Here is a 20,000-nt window from a genome sequence, read left to right on the forward strand (position 1 = left end):
ACAATTGCTTCATATATTTTTTGAGAAGCAATTCCTTCATGGCTTATAAGTAGGGCTGTGTCTGGTGTGCATTTCTAATATAAGTAATGTATTTATTTATTTATTTAACATTTGTTAACTGGGAAAGTCCGACTTGGAATGAAGCCAGTTTTCAGTGGTGGCCTAGGGAGAAATGCTCCAGATGCAGGTCTTTCTAATTAGATTAATTATATAACCAATAGCCATCAATATGAAATGTAGGCTGATAACTTAAATTCTCATACCTCTAAAAGTTTACATACAGTATGAATAAAGTGTTTACATGAGGAAAAATACAACTTCAATGTAGTTATCCCCAAAAATAACTACTTTATCAGAACAGTAGTGCATAATTGTATATATAGATGTTAAAGGACTGGCAATTGCATAGTATTGGGGCCTCTGGTGCAACACGGCAAGGTGCCAACTAGTTTAAGATTATTGACAAGTACTTTGCAGTCAGAATCGCATTTTACTGTTTATGATCTTTTTTATTAGTTTTCTAACGAGTTGCAAAATCTGTAATTGCTGCTGTTCTATCTGCCAAACTAGGGAAAATAAATGAAACTAAATTAGTGGGCTACATTTGAAAGCAATATGCACTTTGGATAGATTAGTACTCCAAGCAGTTACATCAGACAGGATTTAAAAAAAAGAGATCTGGAATTCCCCAAGACAGGTAGACTAAAGATGAATTTCATAGCTCTGCTCATGCCAAGGAAGTATAACATTTAATACAGGTGTTGAATGCAAGTGCAAAACATCAAATTAACAGCATGGTTCATTCACTTGAATGTGTCTTTGGGGTATAGGTGCTACAATACCTGTATGTTGGTAGTGCTATGTTTGACTTTACACCCACATGTTGTTATTTGTACTGGCGGCATATACTATGGCAGGTAAATGTCCTTCTTACATTGTAATGCCAGCAGTATCAGTGCCAGCATACAGCTGGAACTGTACTGAAGCTGGCACCATCTTACTTCACTGATAGGGTGTACAGCATGTCCTTTCATGAACCATCCACTGAAAATTTGGGAGAAAACTCATAAGCTGTTGCTTATTGAAATTTAATCTGTGGTTTTATAGTGCAGCTCCAAAACATAGCCTGTAATGTGTTCTAGTTTATTAATGCATGAGTGACAGAGTTCTACATCTCATGGATGCAACATCACGTCTGACATGCAGGTGTTAATGTGGGGTAAGATGGCTTTGGGTATTGTCAACAGTTACCCTTCTAGCAGCTTTCAGGTTATACAAGGAATAGATAGTGAGGTCCATTTACATTTTATGTTTCAAATTCTCATTACTTTCTCCTGGCAACATATCAATTACTGTTGTATACTGCTGAGAATCATGGGAGTAGTGGGCTCCAGAATGATGTCATATCTGGTGACAGCTCAGGTTTAGGTTTGAGGTAGTCTGCAAGATGCTTGAAGCCATGTGTAATGTTACCCAATTCTTACTGAAACCCACAGATTATGTTTAAAAATCCGGGATATGTCAAGACAATATCACTTATTTTGAGAATATCTTTGATGAACAGCTATTGCTCTTCTAGTAGCCTAATTCAGATGTTATCTTACAAACACATGCATTTGACTGTTTCAAAAATAATAAAAAAATTAAAAAAATCATCAGTGTTTGTTCTTTTGAAAACTAGCAGATACGTGGAATTTATCCCGATGGAAATCATTCTGTGCTATATACATAATATTTATGCTACAGTGACCTGCTAGGGATTTTGTTATATAATTATTTATATATGTTTGCCCAGACTACATTAGGAACAAATGGTTCAGCCTCTCATAACAAAAAAAAGTAAAAGATACAGTACTATTGTATTAAGCATGTATATCAAGAATTTCAAATGCTTTACTATTATTTATATTTCTATACTTTATTAAAAATGACAGCTCATATTTTGAATACCTTTTCTTAATTAGAAATAAGCATTTGTTTTCTCAAAGTGAAGCATTGCTTACTCTGTAGTTATGTTTTGCTGATTTGGTTTATGAACGGATTCTTAATTTACAGCATTAGCATGTTTAATGTGTATTAATATTAATACACATATATTTAGTGCAATTATTAAAGCACAGCATTGGACTGTAATAATATTTTTTAAATAAGCATGCTTTGGTGCTACATTTTTGTAGTGTGCTAGTAGGTAAAGGGCATTATTTATGCTAGAAATGATCTCTAGGCATATTTTTCATTAATGTAAAAAGTACACAGAATTGACAACTTCATTAGGAGAAACTTTTCTTCATCTCCACCGCATGGCAATACACACAGAAGGTAATGGAAGACAATGGTTGACAAGCTAACAATAAAACATCCTTGCAGTATTAAGTACATTTAAAACAAAACAATTCAGCTAAAAGCAATATTGGTTCACTTACCGGTTCCACATTGTATGCTAGAAGAACATACTTCATATCAGGTGAGACTTCATATTTTGTAACTTTTAGTACTTCCTATAAAACAAATACATAAAAATCAAATAAAAGCCCAAACACCGAAAAAAAGTTTCCCTTTCCCCACCACACATACTAATTTTATTTGCTGCAGATATCACAAACTGATTGCAAGGATATGCTGCCTCTTGAACTTTAATATATAAATCACAACATATTCGCCTAGATTTCTTCCCAAAAAACAAATGGTACATAAAAGCATAACAATATTAACATTTTGAAAACAATGCAGAGCATGGCTGTAGAATGCATGTGTGCGCAGATGTTCAGCAGTAAAATGTAGGTTTAGTGTGTCATATGCAAATCAGCATTTCCAACTAATAACTCCAATATGCATCACATACTTCTATAATACAGTCATACATAACCTTTTCTAAACTGAATGAGTTATCCAACTTAAATGATTCCCTGCCATTGCACTGCAACAGCTAGATAGGCTATAGACAACTTGTTCTGGGTGATCTGAGTTCATGTGAAAAAAATTTCCCTTATTTATTTTTTCTTCTACTTGGATACGTCATGTTAATATGTGCCAAGAGGCTCTACTACCATATGACTTTCAAATTATTTTTAAAAAATGCATAACATTTTTCAACAGAAAAACTTGAGAAAGATACCTTATCATTTTCATCAATGCATACTTCTCAACTATCCAGATTTTGGGTAGATTGTCCAGATTTTTTGCCTTATATATTTGGTCTGTTCCTCATGAATTAGTAGTTTTCTGGCAAAGTATTGAGGACTGAAGCCACTAAATAATGGCAGACACTTAATCTTCAGACTTCATATGCTACAGAAAATGCATGCTAATGTCAAAGAGCAATATTTAAAAACTGTCCAAGATTTGTTTTGTCCCTTAATTATTTTTGGTTTTCTCTTGGTTGAGAGATGTGAATTCATGCAATGAAAAATATAGGGTGATACATCTATTTTTTCAGCTTATATCAGTAAAACTGAACATAGCAATAAAATATCAATAACAGTAGCAATAAAAACTACATATGCTTAATATTTATCCCAAAATAGAATAATATGTAAACAATAAAGTTATTTTTGTTCAGTATTCATATATCACCAGAAAAAAATGCAAGTGCAAGCGTGTGTGTGTGTGTGTGTGTGTGTGTCATATACTCAAAGGTGCACAGCAAAGATATGATATTCTGGGAAATGATTTGAGAGGTTAATTCAAGCTATTCACAGTAAACACACTATCCATGCAGCAGCATACCTTGGCCCTGCCAAGGCAACATTACCACATGCTAACATTATCAACAAACTAAATACACTCCAATCAATGCCAGTGTAGTTAGAAGGATAGCTAACTGGCCGGGGAACCATGACCCAGACTGTAAAATTGGCAGGCGTGTTCACATAGAACATGAAAGCAGTCAAAAGGATATCAGATACTTCTGTGCTGGTATCTTTCCTATTCATCATATACTTCTCTGATCTCTAAAGCAAAGATCAGGAAATCTGGTTAACAAAGTCTGATGATGATTATAAACTGGATGTTGTACATAAATCTCTGTCTGGAATTCAGAATCTGCAAAATGAACTTACTCAAGTCAACAACTTTTGCAATGAAAATTAGGTAAAACGAAATGTTAAATATATCTGTATATTTATATATCTGTTTATACATAGCTATATATATATATATATATATATATATATATATATATATATATATATTAATATATATATAAATATATATGTGTGTGTGTATATAAATATCTATATATACATGGGTCTACTTCAGTTGACCTAACTTCCATTTGCCTTACATTCAATTAACTGAGACCAAATCACGTAAACTTCACTTCACCTAAAACTCATTTCACTGACAATGAGTACTGGCAGTGTGTAGAGCACTGTAAGGGAAGTAAAAGGTATATGGCTTTTTCCTCACTGTAGTGCAGCCCTGGAGTTAGAATATATAGTTGGGGGGGTGGGGTCTCAGCCTCCCACACTGGGGGGTGTGGGGGGCGTAGCCCCCCCACCTAGTTTGATTTTTTTTTTTATCTCTGGTTTACTTTTATATTGTTCAGTAAAACCAAACTATGTGAGGAGCTACACCCTCCCACAACCGCCATTGTGTGGGGCTCTGCTCCGAATACCCTCTCAGCTATATATTCTAATTCCAGGGTCGCACTACAGAGGGGAAAAGGACATATATCTTTTACTTGCCTTACAGTGTTCTACACAAAATTAAAACCCAAAGAAAGACATTAAAACATTATTTTTTGCAGAAGCCAAGCCTCCCTGCAGCCCCCATGCCCCCTGCTAATTAAATATAGTAAATCAGAGATTGCCCAATGCAGGAGAAACAACATACTTCCCAACCCCGAGAACTATGCAGTCTGACACACTTGTTGACCATCTGTGAAGTCGACCAATTTTTGTCAGCTAAACAAATGTTGACCAAACAGGCATTCACAAAATAAAGTGCCCCAACAGATAGACAGATATATGTAAATGTGTGTGTGTGTCTATGTGTATATATTAATATATATATATGCACACACACACACACACACATATATATATATATCTATCTATATATATATCTATATATATATCTATATATATATATATATATATATATATATATATATATATATATATATATATACATATACATATATATATATATATATATATATATATATATATATATATATATAAAATGTATATATTTTTTGGGGGGTGGGATACTTCATTCAGCTGTATTTTCCTTCAGGTTTGTTTTTGACAAAGTGACCTACATCCCAGTTCTACTGCCAGTATGCCAGTATTTAAAGAATACTGTTTTATTAGTATTTTTTTTAAATGTAGATATTTTGGAGCAACATGACTGTGCTTGTAGATGAATGATTTCAGGCAAGACCAAATCTTGCAAAATAGCAGCAGCAATCAAAGACACATACATATAAAAGTTTTAAAATTCAAGCCCTCTGTCAGCCAAAAACAAGCGATTTATGTATGATGATAATATCAATAATAATAATTTTACTGCAATGCAGTGAGAACATACACATCACTAGAGGCTTAGTTGTGTAAGTCTACAATGAGAAGTGCCAGGCTAGCAGAATAGATAAATGTGAACTAGAGGGCATGTTCTAAACTGTAAGTGGATACGACACTTTTAATGTAAATCATACGACATCTTATATATTGCCCTACTAATATGATTCAAAGGACGAATTCTAAACTGTAAGATGATAACATGCGCTCTTAAGTATAAAATGCGATTAAAAGTACAGAAAAGCTCTGCTTATAGCAAACAAGAGTACAGACTCTAAACCTGTGCTACCTTAATACTTCCAGATGAAGGGTTACTAAAGAACAACTTCCATTTTTACATGGATACTTAAAATGTTGACAGAGAAAGGACTAGATAACATACTCTTATACTTTATTTATTTTTCCTTTTTGGGTAAGTCCCACTAGGCTATTAGCCTCTTTTCAGGGGAGAAAAAAGATGCCATTTATACTAGTTGGAAAAATTTTGCCAGGGAACTTCCCCTTCTCTTTTTAATACACCTGAGTTACCACTAACCCAAGTAGATATGGCCTTGATTTAAAGTCTCATCCAAAGGATGGCACACATAGGAGTGTAATACTTCCCTTATACTACACTGCAGTGTCAGCACTGAATCTACCTGGTATAGGAATAGAACACACAGCCTTCTGGATGAAAGGCAACTGTGCCTCATGCTGCACCATTGACACTGTGTTTCACAATGCAAGAACGAGAGAACTAGGCAATCCTGAAAAAAAATCACATTTGTTTACTGCCCCCATAATCACCATGGATGGGATCAGATATAAATTAATTTTAAATGTGTTCTGCTACCGTTGGTATATTTTGTTTTCTTCTTTCGGCTTTTCCCTGTTAGGGGTCACCACAGTGGATCACCTGTCTGCTCATGACTGGCAGGGGAGTTTTTTTTTACAGTGTCGAGTTGCCAGCCCGACACCCAACCTTCCACAGAAGGCACGCACATGCACACACTCACACCTAGGGCCAATTTTAGTGTCCAATCCACCTACAGCATGTCTTTGGGAAGTGGGCGGAAACTGGAGCACCCGGAGTAAACCCACACGACCACAGGGAGGACATGCAGACTCTGCACAGAAGGCACCCCAGCCAAGGATCAAACCAGAGAACCTCTTGCTGTGAGGTGGCAAAGCTAACCGCTGCACCACAGTGGCTGCCCACCATTGGTATATTTACCGCTGGCATATTTACAGTACTAAAATGCTCAGGATGGGACTTTAAAATACAGTTTGCTGATGTAAGAGAAGTCAATGGAGCATTGCTTCATATGCATTTAATAACTTCCATGATGAAATAGCCAGTGATGAAGTGGTGTTAACTTGGTTTTACCATCCTGGAATCCAATGCTACTTTTTAAAGTAATTTAGCAAATGTTTAGCCCCGCTGAGACTTTTTTACTCTGTCATGTTTTGAAGAAGATGACAACAGAGATGGTTAAGGCTAAGAGGTGCTCGTGAGCTACCTTCCTTCCTTTAGTTCTGGATTTTAGTTTCCTCAGCCTGATTTTTTAGGTGGAAGCAATAAAGTTTTCAAGACTATATTTCTATACCTGTATGCAATGTAACTGTATTAGTAACGATCTTCAGTCATGTTACTTCCTTGAGAATATGCATATTTTGATTAATTCCATATGAAAAAGTGAAGAAAAAAATGCCCTGTTAAATGCCATGAATTGTGTCATCAGAAGAAAATACTCCTCCATTTAATTCCAAATTATGTGACTCAGGTGTTTTCTTTCATTTTCTTCTTTTTTGTTTAACTATTAGCCATTTCAGACTTAGCAAGGAGTTGTGCATCATTTTGTCTGATCAGTACAAGTTTGTATCTAAAAACAAATACTGACAATGACAGCATAATTATAATTTTCAACATGTAAATCAGTCATTATCTCACTGCGGTATTCAAGCACAGTCAGACATACATTCTCACTTTCTCAGCTATAATCAAATAAATATATAAACAAACATCAATAATAAAGAAAACTGCCTCGAAAATTCTGTTGCCCTTTTTACAACTATTAACTTCCATATTAGTAGCAAAGAGGATGATGGTACAGAGTTACTAGGTGACACCTTTATTGACACTGCAAAATTTGGTCAGATTTCAGTCAATAACATACTGATGTGCCAAAAAAATATTACATTTTATAGCAGAGAACAAGACCTCATGATTAAGTGACCTTTCTCTTTAAGTGTCATGAGCACTACACTATCTTTTGATCTATGAAATGCAGCTCTCTGTCCCACAGAGATGGTAAAAACATTGATTTTGTAAATGTTACACTAAAGGAAGCAAAATTAGTAATGTGCTCTGTGAAGGCTGCCAGCCTAGCCAGATAGAATTTTATAGATAATTCTGTCATTTGCAAATATTAATGGAAGCCACAGGCTTGTTGTCTTAATGATAGTTTTGCACTTTTCACTAAAACCATGGTAATATGCCCATCATATTAATAAAATAAACACTTCTTCAAGATAACTCACACATTTTGCATAATTTTGAATTGTTTTATATTAAATTATATTTTCATTATTTTTTTCTAACTTTAAAAAGTCTGTGGTTTCCTAAGTCATTTACCACTGAACTTAAATAATGGAAGGTTAATATAGCAGTATTTAACTATTTCAAATAAATCCAGGTCCATTTAAATGTTTCATATTCAAATCAGACTACTCTACATGCATCTCTAATAATCACAGTAATACATAAATGTGTATGGCCACTTATGAATGTATATCACTCTCAGCTGCTCATGAACATGGACTCGGACTCACAGGAACATTCTATGGTGACCTGCAGAGTCCACGGCAGTCCTCAGCAGTCATGCCACAGAAATGCATGGATACGTTCAGATATGCTCAAATCTGAAGATATTCAGAAAAATAGTCATAGGTATTACAGTTTGCACAGCCATAGAGCATAATCTCTGCCCATCTAACATCATATGTCACCTAAAATCATGCAATAGTTCATAAAAGCTGGTCAGTACATACTTAGGTATATGTATGTATGCACCGCCCACCAAAGAAAAACAATGCCAACAACTATTCCTGCTGCTACAGTGAAGGAATAAATGGCAATGAGGTGAAATATTTCCAAAAAGATAGCTAAAACAAGGTACAGCAATAGTAGGAATGATTATTGCATACTGTTTTTCATGAACCATATACGTGAAATGAAAATGTATTCTTTTAAAAACATGTATGTGACAGAATTTTCAGTTATATCAGATTTGCCTATAATAACAGTGACTGGTCTAATACCCCTGCTCAGATGGCATTGGAGTTTTTAATCAAATTCTTTAATGAAATCTTGGAAAGTGACAGGATGCCTGAGGAGTGGAGAAGAAGTTTATTGGTACCAATTTTAAAGAATAAGGGTGATGTGCAGAGCTCTAGTAACTACAGAGGGATAAAATTGATCAGTTAAAGCATGAAGCTATGGGAAAGAGTAGTGGAAGCTAGGTTAAGAAGGGAGGTGATGATTAATATAAGGTAGTATGGTTTCATGCCGGGAAAGAGCACTACAGATGCGCTGTTTGCTCTGAGGGTGTTGGTAGAGAAGTATTGAGAAGGTCAGAAGGAGCTGCATTGTGTCTTTGTAGACTTAGAGAAAGCATATGACATGGTGCCTAGAGAGGAGTTGTGGTATTGTATTAGGAAGTTAGGAGTGGCAGAGAAGTATGTAAGAGTGGTACAGGACATGTATGAGGATAGTGTGACAGTGGTGAGGCCTACAGTAGGAATGACAAATGCATTTAAGGTGGAGGTGGGATTACATCAAGGATTAGCTCTGAGCCCTTTCTTATTTGCAATGGTGATGGATAGGTTAACAGAAGAGATCAGACAGGAGTCCTCGTGTTCTATGATGTTTGCCGATGACATTGTGATTTGTAGTGAGAGTAGGGAACAGGTTGAGGAGACACTAGAGAGGTGGAGATATGCTGTAGAGAGGAGAGGAATGAAGGTCAGCAGGAGTAAGACAGAATATATGTGTGTGAATGAGAGGGAGGCTAGAGGAATGGTGAGGATGCAGGGAGTAGACTTAGAGAAGGCGGATAAATTTAAATACTTGGGATCAACAGTTCAGAGTAATGGTGAGTGTGGAAGGGAGGTGAAGAAAAGAGTACAGGCAGGATGGAGTGGGTGGAGAAGAGTGTCAGGAGTGATTTGTGACAGACGAATACCAGTAAGAGTGAAAGGGAAGGTCTACAAGAGGGTAGTGAGACCAGCTATGTTATATGGGTTGGAGACAGTGGCATTGACAAAAAGGCAGGAGTCAGAGCTGGAGGTAACAGAGTTAAAGATGTTAAGATTTGCATTGGGTGTGACAAGGATGGACAGGATTAGGAATCAGTATATTAGAGGGTCAGCTCAGGGTGAACAGTTTGGAGACAAAGCCAGAGAGGCAAGATTACATTGGTTTTGACATGTGCTGAGGAGAGATGCTGGGTATATTGGGAAAAGGATGCTAAGGATGGAGTTGCCAATTAAAAGGAAAAGAGGAAGGCCTAAGATACGGTTTATGGATGTGGTTAAAGAGGACATGCAGGTGGTTGGTGTGACAGAGCAAGATGCAAAGGTCAGGAAGAAAGGGAAACAGATGATCCACTGTGGTGACCTCTAATGGGAACAGCCGTAAGAAGAAGAAGGTCTAATACCCTTGCTGGTTACCGGGGTTTGATTAAGGTGATGTCACACCCCAGAGGGAGTAGTTCAAAACTTGGGAAACTCAGCCCTGATCACACTTTCTTCATTCTGGTTTTAGCTCTTCTAGTCATGGCAGCACCTGTTAAGGCACAAGGTGTGCTTCAAGCTGCTCCAATAAGGAGACCACATGCACAGCCTACCTTCTGATGGGGTAGTATATGGAAAAGACTGATGCTTGCAGTAGACGTTCTGATTGCAAAAGAGAAAAATAACTAAATAAATAAAATCGATATCCAGCTGGAGTTGGGTGAAACTTGAAAACTCTGATAGGGATCACCTGCTCCAGCCAGAAGTACAATCACAGATATGACAACCTGAAGAAGTGTAGGCTGAACCAGCTGCTGTGTTGTAGGCTTGGTAGAGGCAAGATGGCCAGAGATCTACAGTAAGTATCAAATTATATTTTAGAATCATATTTAACATAGGTTAAACTAACTTTAAAATATAACACATTTGCATAATTGAAGAAAAATGTATTTACAGAAATGCATCTGTAATGTCATAGCAATAAAATAAAGATCAGAAATTCACCCCAGGTCTGGCCCCCTATGACTCTGATAGACAGAAGCAGAGAGTAATGCCCAAACTAACACCCCCCCATAATCTGTAGAAAAATACTAATATACCCCCCTCCCATAATAAACACTGATCTACATAGGTACACAACTGGGTTGGATTGCATAACAAGACTTATAAATGCCATGGTAGTCATTAGCCTAGTATATACCTATGAACACATAACTGATTACACACATACACACACTCACACACACACACACACACACACACACACACACACACACACACATATATATATATATATATATATATATATATATATATATATATAAAATATATATATATGGGGAAATAATTAATGAATAATTCATACCGCGTTGTAACTGAAGCACTAGAGTACATTCAGTACATTACTGCAGCCTAGAGTGAGATCAGTCAGTATATACTGCAGTATTTCTGTCGTTTAACTCATTTTGTTACTATATAAAAAAAAATAATTGATAGGGAATAAGAAGTGAAGCAACAGGGTGCACTGATGATATTACTGAAGAAAACTATGAGAAATATATCAATACGTAAGGGGTGCATTCTGTCTTTGATTTTAAAAGATGTAAGTATTTATAAAGGGTTTTCTCAGTATAATATTATATTATTTCTAATATAAAAATTATTTTCATTAAGAAATTGAATGTTGTGTAAAATGATTTGTGAATGTATTGTCAATTTATTATGTGCATTTTCTCTGTTTTCTCTTTTTTTCTTATTTTAATATATGTTTCTTTGTCTTTTATTATTTTCTCTTCCATTCATTTTTTTACAGATTCAAAATCCCTTAAAGTGACCCAGATATGTACCTCCCAGGTTAAAGAATACTCACCTTCTGTCTTTCCAGGGAGCTCCTTGCTGGGTCAGGGCAGTGGCACAGGTCCTGCAGGCACCCCGGAATGTGGCAGCCTGGCAAACCTCACTAAATGGGGGCTTCAGGCCTTGGTTGAGGATTTGCTGGCAGAAGTAGTTGATTGCTGGATTCAGCCAGTTGAGGCCTTGCTTTATGAGTTCAAGACTCACTTTTCCATCTGGCGTGAACCACCAAACCACCACATGCCCCTAATCCCTCAATATCAGGGTCCTCTACTGTCCCATCATCTGGCAGTGGAAACATCTGAGGCTGTGTGGGCTGGGACTCTAGCATCATCAGACCTTCTTCCCTTATCCTTACACTTACAACCTCTTACCTATTTCCCACACAAACTACCCTATTATTTAAAAAAAAAAAAATGAAAAAATGGGGGGGGGGGTCTCACACAAAAAATGATGCTCCTCCTCTACCAACTCCTCCAGCACAACCCTCTTGATGTTTGCCTTCTTTGTTCTCATGTTTGTTGTGTCTCTCCCTTTTCAGTATTTCCTATCTCCCCCTTTCTACTCTTTAATGAAACCATCAGGGTGCCCACATAAGACTAACCCCGTATAAAACATTTTAAAGCCCTTTATTTTTTAAAAAAATATTAATAAAAAAAGATGTGCATTCTGCCACTTACCTTCGATCTTTCAAGTATGAATAAACATACCCATGTCTGTCTTCAACATCCGAATGCATACAAACTTATATGAAGCCTACATCTTTAATTTACTTCATATTTACTTACTTTATTTAAGGTACTTTATGCTTTTGCATGAAGTGAGTGTGTTTTCCAAAATGTCTTTGAATGAATACCAAAGAAAAGAGTTTTAGAATATCACATCATTTTCTGGAATAAGAAATACCTCAATATCTTTTCTGTTATACTGAAGTTCTTTTGTTTTTCTGTTTAACCCAATATCAAGACTGTTTCATGAACATGATGTATGTGTGTTTGTGTCTATAAATTTATATATAGATAGATATACATATATGGATCTACTTCATTACATCAACTTACCAGAAGGCTGAGTGTTAAAATGACGAGACCACAATGTCGAACAAATAAAATATTGAAAACTCATAACACTGACCCTCAGAAAATTGGATCCAGGAACATCAAAATTGCCAATGCATATGTGATGTTCCACTCCATTCAATTAAACATAACAAGCACTAAACATATACAATAATAAATGTTTATGCAGGGGATCAAGCCCCCTGCACCCCCATACCCTCTGTAACTTTAATATACCAACTTTACCCTCTGCAACTTTAATATACCAACTCAGAGGTTGCACTACAGTGGAGTAAATGTAAATTTCCCGATCCCCACTGTACCGTGATTTCCATATTACAACATATCCGCATAATTAAAAAAAATATGCACCTAAACACTGTGAATGCAAACACATCCACTCTACTCATTCCGACACTGCAAAGAACATTCACACCACCACCTTTCAAAAAATAAATCCTACTATCAAAAATAAATCTACCTTACCCATCTCTTCAACAGTAATAGAACACAAACTGACAAATTCCCTTCACTATTACATGTAACGACCACTACATCTCTTTACAACAATTTACAAGTTCTTAAAGAAATACCGCACTATTACAACTCAACAAAACACAAACCTTACTGCTTTCAGCGTTACAGACGCAATCTAATAATCTTTCAGTATTTTTATCTTTTGACATTGTGGTCTCAACATTTTAACACTCAGTTTTCTGGTAACTTGATGTAATGACGTAGATCCACGTATAGATACAGATATAGGCATAAATATAGATACATATGTATGTACACAACACACACACACACACACACACACATTGTTTTTGTCTCTTCCTGATTCCACTGTGTCTCAGTACAAAGTTTATCTTTCAGAGAACTTTATTTTTGCTTCTATTCGTTATGTTTCAAAACTCCTCTTACATCACAAAGACATGGCTGGTTGAGGCAACTCATTAACTGCAGACAGAGAGGCCAAATATAGGATATTTACAACATCAGGAACCTTAACAAGGCAAAACTAATCAGACCACTGATACCAGGTTTAAAAAGTCAATAAAAGTGAGTTCAGGAGTTTGAAACTATATACAGACTACTGAAATAACAGTCAACTCAGGCTGTAAGTGAGATCTGTCAGTTGGTGATAACTAGAAAAAGGACAGAATAAGAGGCCAGTTAACAGTTCAACATAAGGTACATAAGGTAGTATGAGAGACCTATCCTAAAATACAATTCAATGTTTTATCGAAAATATGCAATATAAATACAATATATCTTTCTGTTAGACTATTCAAATCTAATAGAAAACAATGTAGTTAGGAGTTTGTTACTACCAAGAATCAAAGGTGTCACTGAAAAAAAGTACTTTCCACAAAAACACACAAAAAAGCAGCATTTCAGTAAGATAGTGTCCAGTGGCCAACTCTCCTATTCTGGAGGAGGAAGGGTAGGAGAAAGAATGATACCTAGGAGAACTCTAATGGAGAGTTCTCAGCCCTGAAGGGCATCTCAGAGTTAACACAGGGATTGGCCAAAATGTCTTAATGTCACTGCACTAGCTGACTCTAAAGTTAGGTCAAGTCACTGGCCACTGCAAGGATGACAGCTCCCAGCCTCCACACTCATAATTTTCCATAGGATCTGTCACTCCCCAGGTCTGAAAGTGAGTACCTTCAAGTTCAACTTCCAAAGGAGTCTGGTACTCACTCTGCAAAGGCTCACATCTGGATACCTGCCAAGGATCAAGTGAGGGATGGGAAATCACAAAATACAGGCTGAACAGCCTCAGGTTGTAGAGGGTTAGGAGGGAGTCAGGGAGAAAGTTAAAAAAAGAAAGTGGTAATGTAGTGTGTTATCATAGTAAGTAAAATAAGAGATAATAGAACGTCTCTTTCCTAAATATGTCATTTCAATGAGACACAGAGTGGAAAAATATACGAAGGGACTTCGGCTATTTGGGAGGATGGCCTAAAGGTTAAGGTGTTTGCATTACAAATACAAGGTTCAGGGTTTGAGTCTCACAAGGGATAATTGGCTAGGCTTACAATGGCTCGCAAGGGCAGTTAGCCTAGTAATAACCTATGAAAATTCTGGAACTTTTGTGGGTTTGCTTTGATAGGGCAGTGGTAGCATTGTTGCCTTACAGCTAGAGGTTTTCTGATTTGATTCTTGGCTGGGGTGCCTTCTGTGTGGAGTCTGCATCTCCTCCCTGTGTTTGTGTGGGTTTGCTCTGGTGTCCTCCCATGTTACAAAGACGGGTGTCTGCAGTATTTCTCCCTGGGCCTCTGCTGAAAATAGTTTTAGGGTTGGAAGGGTGGCCTAATGGTGAAGGTGTTTGCCTTACAAACACAAGGTGCAGGGTTTGAGTCTCACAAGAGATAATTGGCTAGGCTTAAAATGGCTCAAAAGGGCAGTTAGCTTAGTATGAACCTATGAACCTATGTAAAGCTGCCATGTTTGTATGGCAATCCCCATTAGGCCAGTTTTATGTATAGCATATTAGCAAACTGGTAAAGCAGATTGATAGATAATTGAACCCTTTCATCCCAGATTTGGACAAAAGACATATCAAATAAATAAAGTAGCAAGTTACCTGGGCTATGCCTGCAAATGGTCTATTGTGATCCGTGTACTATCCAGGTAAACAAACTACTTAAATAACTAAATAAATAAATAAAAGTTAATACAATGAGAAAATCTGCATACTCAGGCAGGCACAGAGAGAAATGATCCTTAGAGCTGATAGAAGAATTCAGAAATTACTAAGCAGTGAAGATTAATACCTCATATAAGCAAGCAGCTTTATTTTATGTTAGAAATGTTTCAGGCCATCAAGCCCTACTTCAATTATAAATAAAGTCAACAGCAGTTATACCAACAGGTTAAGTAGCGTCATCTTTTACCACAGATTATGCTTCCTTATTTGTGTCTCTACTTGAAAAGAAATTCATACGTGGACGTGTTGCTTTTAAGTACTAATATCTGATTATAAGTTCATTATATTGATGATGTTGTTTTCATTTAGAGGAGGTCTGAGCAGACATAACATCTGTCTTGATTTAGTTAACATCTGCCTTGATGAGCATATGGTCTAAAACCTGACTATAATATGCATAACAAATCTTCAAGTGAGATGAAATGAGATAAAGAGGAAGGAATAACAGCAGCATTTGTGAAATCCATTGGTTCAAATGCTTTATTAGACAGGTGAAGTTATCATCCTGCTAAACTAATTGAAATATTCTAAAGAGTCTCTTTATATGTTGCAGTCACATAAAATCTATCAGTCAGGGTTACTTACAACAATCATGTTATAACCTGAAAATGTAAAATAAAAAAGATGCAAGCAAGATTTGGCTAAGGTGTGTTGTTAAGATGTGATTTACTGAAAGAATAAGAGTGTGACACTTTAAAGCCTTTTTCAGACTTTGATGTCTTTTGATTGTTGGTTGGTTAGGCTTTCAGTAAGTAGAAATGGTGGTCAGAAAGGTTTTTCAGAGAGTTAAGTGTTTTTTTAACTCAGGAACTCACTGATCAGGTTCTGAGGAGATAGCAAGGATCCTTTCTTTTGAGTTCCTCCTTCAGAGAAGAAAATCTCAGGCATGACATCCTGCTTATCCACACTCCACAGAGCCTCTACACCCAGTCAGAGCATCAATGTTGCTAAACTGCAGTAGGAATCAGGTTAGCTCACTGCAAAAACTGTAGGCAGAATCTCAAGAAAGAGGCCTCACTCTGGCCACTCTTTAATACATTCTTGAGTTTTATCTACAGGCCTTCTAAAAATGGTTGGAATGGATATGTGAAAGGTGAGATGAAGAAATGAAGGTCCAAAACCATCAGTGCTGAGAAGGAGTTTTTGCAAGCCTGTCTAGATCCATAGGCTATTGGTTCCGACAAAATGCTTGGTCTATGCAACCTATGTTGGACAAAAGAAATCACGTAAGTCAACACTAAATACTGACTTAATTGCTCTAGTAATTGAAGCAACGGGTTTTATAAAAAAATAATCTACAATCATATTTAGATATGTTACCAGTCCATGTAACCCCACATGAATTGCAGAAGGAGTCATTTCTGTGCACATTGCGAGTACTGCAAAGAGCACTTTTGGCTGATATCAAAGATTGAAACAAAACCAAACTTTGACTTAGGAATGGAGTCCATTCCCATCAGAGTATAAGAAACCCAAAAGATTTGGAGAAATTAAAAAAGTGAACATCCATAAATGCAGGGATCTTACAGTTAAAAAACAAACAAACAAAAAACAGAACTGTAACTGCTAGAGATGAAAGGACCTATCAAAGAGGCCACCAGATATTAGACTTTAATCTTGTTAATACATGTTGCTTACAGAAATTTATTCAAATTGTGCAGACATGTAACAGCAATGAAACATGTGTTTTTTGAAGGGGTATGTAAGTATAATGACATAAATCTAATAAATGCATTACTCCTTTTTCTATCAATAGCTTAAGAAGACACTGTTTAATATTAAGTGATTTATGTTTCTGTATAAATATTGACATTCATTTTTACATGTCCTTGAAATATATTTCGTTAAGGAATAGATGAAGTATAGTAAAATCACAGTCAAATCAAGAATGAAAAAAATGAATAATATATATATATATATATATATATATATATATATATATATATATAATAAATATATAGATAATTACATTTTACTTTATTACTTTATGCTTAAAAATACTGTACAAGGGAACTTAAACTGACTAAGTTCTGTTCAATTTGTTGGGTCAGAGGTTGAAAATCAAATAAGAGGGGGAAGGTATGAGTATTTGCTAATTTAATTTCTGTGCAAAAGTCAGTCATTTTCTTATGTTTGAAAAGAAAAGTTTATTTTAAATTTTAATAGAGAATGCAGTTATAAAAATAAACAACTTATCTTATTGCTTTTCATTTTGCAAGCAATCAAATACCTGAATAAAGGAAGTAAATATAAGGCATGTAAGACACAGTATGGCAAAACAAAGTTAACTGAATTAAGTATGAAGGTGTGACGTTTTAAGAACGTCTTCTCATATGAATGCTGACTATACAACAAAGCTGTTTAATGAAGATTTGATAAATAACTCAAAGCAAAGCAGAAATTGCATCACAAGGAGGCATACATTCATGCACAGCAACTTCCCTACATAGTGAGAGATTAAAGGTGAAAAGATGCCACACTTTAAACAACTTTGTAAAGCAATGTAAAATCTCTGAAACTGCCTTGTGTAATTTCTAAGTAAAGCAATCTGGGCCAGAGGGATTCAAACAAATAGTCATCATTCCCTGCTGAATTTTCTCTCTTCATCAGGCACCGATATTCCAAATGAAACTTAATGTAACATCATGAGCCATTACTACATAAGAACCTCTTACATAATCAAGGATACTCTGGCCTTTTATAAGTCCAGTCAAATTAAACCCATTAAAGATGGATTGTACTGTCCAAATGGTCCACCAGTGATGAATAAAAATTAAACTCAACCAACAAAGGCAGCATTTGTGGCTTTCCTTGTCCCAGATATTGTGAAACAGAACATTTCATAACAGGGTTAGGGGTACCTGTCTGTATTACTTAAAAAAAAAACTCTGCAAGATATCATGCTGCCACAACGTTGTATGATACTCAAGTAGATATTCATCATTACAGGTTTTATTTAATTAAGGTGACTGCATTTATTCTCCCTTTCATAAAACTGGAAATTGCATGTTTTAAACATGTGCAGATGTGGAGTATTAATAATGTAAAACGCATGTGAAAGACCAACATCTGGGTGAGTTAGTTCTTCTGATGAAATGAGAGTTACTGTGCTGTGACAATGGTCCACAGTCACACTAAGGAAATTGTTTCTTTAAAGTAGAAGTCTTAAGTGGCCATTCCATTAACTTTAGTTTGGAGAAGAAATCTTCAACAGTCATCTGCTTACTTTTGGGATTAACAGTTATTTAATGGAACATACTATATGTTTCACACATCTGCTACACTGTGATACTCTCAATTTGTACATTTCATCACTTCCTCTAGCCAGTATCCATTCAAAGCCATTTTTTGCATAAACAACTGTTCTAAGGGTAATAGTTTTGTGTTAAAAAAATATAGACAGGAACACAAATTACAAGCCCACCCAATCCCATATCTATCTATCTCTGTCTCTCTCTCTCTCTCTCTCTATATATATATATATATATATATATATATATATATATATATATCTGTATCTATATCTATATATTGATTGATTGATTGATTGATTAAGCTATCTATATTGATATATACAAGGATTTCTGTTAAGTAAACAATCTATTTTTTCTAAATAATATCTTGGTGAAAATAACTCATTTTACAAGCATTTTACAAGCACACAAATGTGTTAATAATTTCTGTCTTCAGTAACACGAATGTCAGACCTTTTAACTGCCAAAACAACCTTTTTCAATATTTTCCTTAGTTCAAAGAAATGCAGACTTTTCAAAGACAAATGAAACAGTTACCACCAACAGATATCATCTTTTTAGTACAAGGTAGGCCAAAATGTTTCCCTTCTGTACCTTTGAGTTCCAGGCATTAATATCAGGCTGTTAGACAACTGACATAATCCCTCAGATTCACAAAAGGCTATTACCAACACTAAGCAGTAATATGGCTTGTATTCCACTGCCCATAACCCTTGCCACTTCATAGACAACCCTGCCACTGTGACTCAAACCATTTTGTAGCTTCACCAAGCTGGAGTGTTCCTGTGGCTTTCTGCGATATGAATGAGGTGGAGTATGATAATGAGTTCTGTGCTTTCACACTGAAATATATTCAGTAAGTGCTAAGTGATCCATACAACTGCTCACAGCATAAATCACCATCTATAGAGGCATCAATCAGCTTTTCCTATGGTTTGCATTCACCCATTACTTTCAATGGGCAGGATCATTTAAGTGTCTGGGAGTTTAATGGAGAGGTAGTAGGAAAGAGTAAGTTTGTGTATATGTGTGCAGCAGTGTGTTTATGTCATTCCTCTCAACCTCTTAGTGCAGAAAAATTGGATAAAGCCTAAAATAATGCGGGGACAAAGACCTCAAAAATAGGGACAGATTTTATACGTTGCTCTTGTAAACGTACTTAGTTGTTAGAATAACAGAATTTGTTAACATGTATTTTCTGAAGGATATAAATCTGAAATTCAAATGTATGTCATTATTAAATTACTTCAATCCACAGTGATTTGCCAGAAAATGACAAATTTTATGAGGAACAGACCGAAAATAGGAAGCAAAAATCAGGACA

The 20,000-nt window shown here is 35.9% G+C and overlaps 1 protein-coding gene across 1 annotated transcript in view; it reads right to left on the minus strand.

Moving 5' to 3' along the window:
- DPP6 (dipeptidyl peptidase like 6) overlaps positions 1-20,000 on the minus strand; it is a 2,722,860-nt gene that overhangs the window by 1,293,333 nt on the left and 1,409,527 nt on the right. The window contains exon 5 of the mRNA XM_044066886.1: positions 2,424-2,498. Within this exon, the coding sequence (XP_043922821.1) occupies positions 2,424-2,498 (75 nt within the window). The remainder of the gene's footprint in view (positions 1-2,423; positions 2,499-20,000) is intronic.

The sequence above is a fragment of the Protopterus annectens genome, chromosome 3.part1 (genome assembly GCF_019279795.1).
Source record: "Protopterus annectens isolate FY-2018-M chromosome 3.part1, PAN1.0, whole genome shotgun sequence".
NCBI classification, from domain to species: Eukaryota; Metazoa; Chordata; order Ceratodontiformes; family Protopteridae; genus Protopterus; species Protopterus annectens.